Here is a 2,818-nt window from a genome sequence, read left to right as displayed (position 1 = left end):
GCTGCTGCAGACGCAGGCGTGCTTGCTGCGCGGGCCCTTGTGGGGAAATACGGCAGAGAGCTGAGTGCAGAAGTGCCAGTGCAGCGGAGACTTTGGGCTTCGCAGCTGCTGCTGCAGCAGCTGGGCCTTCCGCAGTCCTGGCTGCAGCGGGCCCACGGGGACTTGCTGCAGTCGCGAGGGAAGCACCTACAGGCGAGTCCTTGCTGCTGCTGCTGCTGCTGCTGCTGTTTCTGCTGCTGTCGCTGCTACTACCTGTGCTGCTGCTGCTGCCTCTGATGCTGCAGCTGCTGCGGCTTCTATGGCTGCTGCTGCTGTTGGTGTTTGCTTTGCTGCGGTGCTGCGTGCGTCTCCCGCTGCTGCTGCTCGCTGCTGCTGCTGCGGGCTGCTATTTGCTGCTGGTTGCTGCTGCTGCGGAGGGCTGTTATTTGCTGCTGGCTGCTGCTGCTGCGTCTGCTGGGGCTGCACAGGCAGCATTTATTTACTTAGATGGGTACCGCCGTGCTGCAGCAAACCCAGAGGGCTTTCTAGGGTCTGCTACTGGCCGCAGCACGTGGGCTGCGCTGCAGCAGCACTTCCCGGTGAAGCTGGAGCAGCAGCAGCTGCTGCTTGCTGCTGCTGAGGCTTTGCTGCGGGCTCTGCCTTCCTTTCTTCACGGGCTGCTGCTCGTGCTGCAGCAGCGGCAGCAGCAAATCCTGCTGTACGGCTGCGCCCACGTCAGCAGACACTGGGTGCCCCGCAGCACTTTCCGGCAGCCGCTGCTGCAGCAGCAGCAGCAGCAGCAGGACCGGGACGCTGCAGCAGCAGGCGTCTGCAGCAGCTGCTTGAGCCCTGAGGAGCAGATGCAGCTGGTTTCAGATGCACTTGAACTTTGCTGCTCGGAGGCGCTGCCGCAGCAGCAGCAGCAGAAGCTGCGCTGCTGCAGCGCATGCATTCAGTGGATGCTGCAGGCCTTCCAGGTACATACACCGCAGCCTGTGGGGTGTGCTGCATGCAGCTTCTGCATGCAGCACTGCATGCAGCTTCTGCATGCAGCTTCTTTGCACGTTTAATTCGCGCACAAAAGTTTTAAAGTAAATGTAATTAGTTTTAAAATGAGTGGTATTAAAAATATATATCCGAGCGCATGCAAAAGGTCAAGTTGCAGCTGCTGCTGCGCGCTGCGCCGCTGCAGGTGCCAGCTGCTGCTGGGGAGCAGCACGCAGCGGACAACGGATCGGGGACCCAGCAACAGCAGCAGCAGCAACAGTTGCTGCTGCAGCAGCTTTCTGCCCTGCTGCAGCAATCTGCCAGCAGCACAGACGCCGAGAGGCGGTGTTGGGCTTCAATACAGAGTGCCATTGTTGAGGCGCGCGAGCAGCAGTGCTGCTGACGCAGCAGCAGCAGCAGCAGCAGCAGCAGCAGGAGCTGCCGCCGCGGCTCCCAGTACAGACGCTGCTGCTGCTGCTGCTGCAGTTCCTGCTGCTGCTTACTTGTTTTTTCTATTTTATTCCGATCATTTGACTCACATTAATTGCAGCAGGCACTTTTTTTGCTTCGCCGGCAGCAGAAATGTATCCACCCAAGTCCTAAGCAGCTCCCATGTTAGTAAACGTAGCAGCAGCAGCAGCAGCAGCAGCGGCAGCAGCAGCAGCTGCTGCTGCTGCTTCGGACTCCGTCCCGAGGCGCGTTAGCTGCAGGCAGCTGCATGCATTCCCGCCGTTGCTGCTGCGGGGCTGAGGTGTCTGTACACCCCGCAGGGTGTCTGTACAGCTGGCAGCTGTGGGGCCGGGGTGTCTGTACACCCGGGGCTGGTGTGGGGCCCCGCTGCTGCTTTGCTTTTAAACAAATTAAGAATTGCAGCAACAAAAGAAAGTCTAAAAAAAGAAGCAGCAGCTCAGCCACACAGCTGCAGCAGCAGCTGCCAGGCCCACTGGCCCTGCAGCACAGCAGCAGCAGACACATCAAAGCAGCACATTTATTTATCTATCCCGAATTAATTTAAATGGCATTTAATATTTTTATTTTATTTATTTAAAACATAATAAAATGGCATTTGTTAGCTTTTCTTTGTCCAACATAATATACCAAGCAAACACAAATTAAAATGTAAATATAAATACATGTATATGAATATAAATTAGATTATAAATATAACATAAATGAAAATATTTGATTATAAATGTAACATAAATGGAATATATAACATAAATGAAAATATAAATAATTGAATGAACAAATAAGTGCTTTTATGCAAAAAGCAAACATTTACCTTTGGCCAAATTTGTCTCATGCAAATCTGGCCACAAATATAAATTTGCAAAAAGTTAATTCAAATTTCTCTAAAATGGCATTTACATTTTATTATTTAGGCAGAAACAGCTTTATATTTTTACGTACAAATATATATATATATCAATATGAATGCATGAACATATATAAATATATATATATATATTGCATGCATGCATTTGCATGCATTTGCAAGCATCTGCATGCATTTGCATGCAAATGCATGCATGCAAACTGCCGTGGGAAGCAAATCCTGCAACAAGAAGGGGGCGAAGGAGTGCATGCAAAAGGCCCCCAAAACGGAAGCGCAGCAAAAACTTAGGACTGACCGGAGAAAGGAGTTGCTGCTGCTGCTGCTGCTGCAGCAGAAAGCACTTTGGCTTCGCGGCGCAAATGGCGCAACTGCGCCTCCGAAAGATCTGCTGCTTCGACGCAGCTCAAAGCAGGTTCGAAGCTGCCGTCTTCTTTGCACTGGATTGCTTCGCTCACCCCCAGCAGCACAGCTCCGGGCACACACGAGAACTGCAGCAGCAGCAGCAGCAGCAGCAGC

At 52.4% G+C, this 2,818-nt stretch overlaps 1 protein-coding gene across 1 annotated transcript; it reads left to right on the top strand.

Moving 5' to 3' along the window:
• Positions 1-275: 275 nt before the first annotated feature.
• On the top strand, positions 276-1,369 carry ETH_00032755 (uncharacterized protein; the record flags this gene model as incomplete). Its single annotated transcript, XM_013379147.1, has 2 exons — positions 276-956; positions 1,172-1,369. 2 exons carry the CDS (start codon positions 276-278, stop codon positions 1,367-1,369), a joined length of 879 nt encoding a protein of 292 aa, XP_013234601.1.
• Between the last annotated feature and the right edge of the window lie 1,449 nt (positions 1,370-2,818).

This window comes from Eimeria tenella, genomic scaffold (assembly GCF_000499545.2).
Source record: "Eimeria tenella Houghton genomic scaffold, Eth_scaff1491, whole genome shotgun sequence".
Lineage (NCBI taxonomy): Eukaryota > Apicomplexa > Conoidasida > Eucoccidiorida > Eimeriidae > Eimeria > Eimeria tenella.
This window is presented reverse-complemented; position numbering and strand designations above follow the sequence as displayed.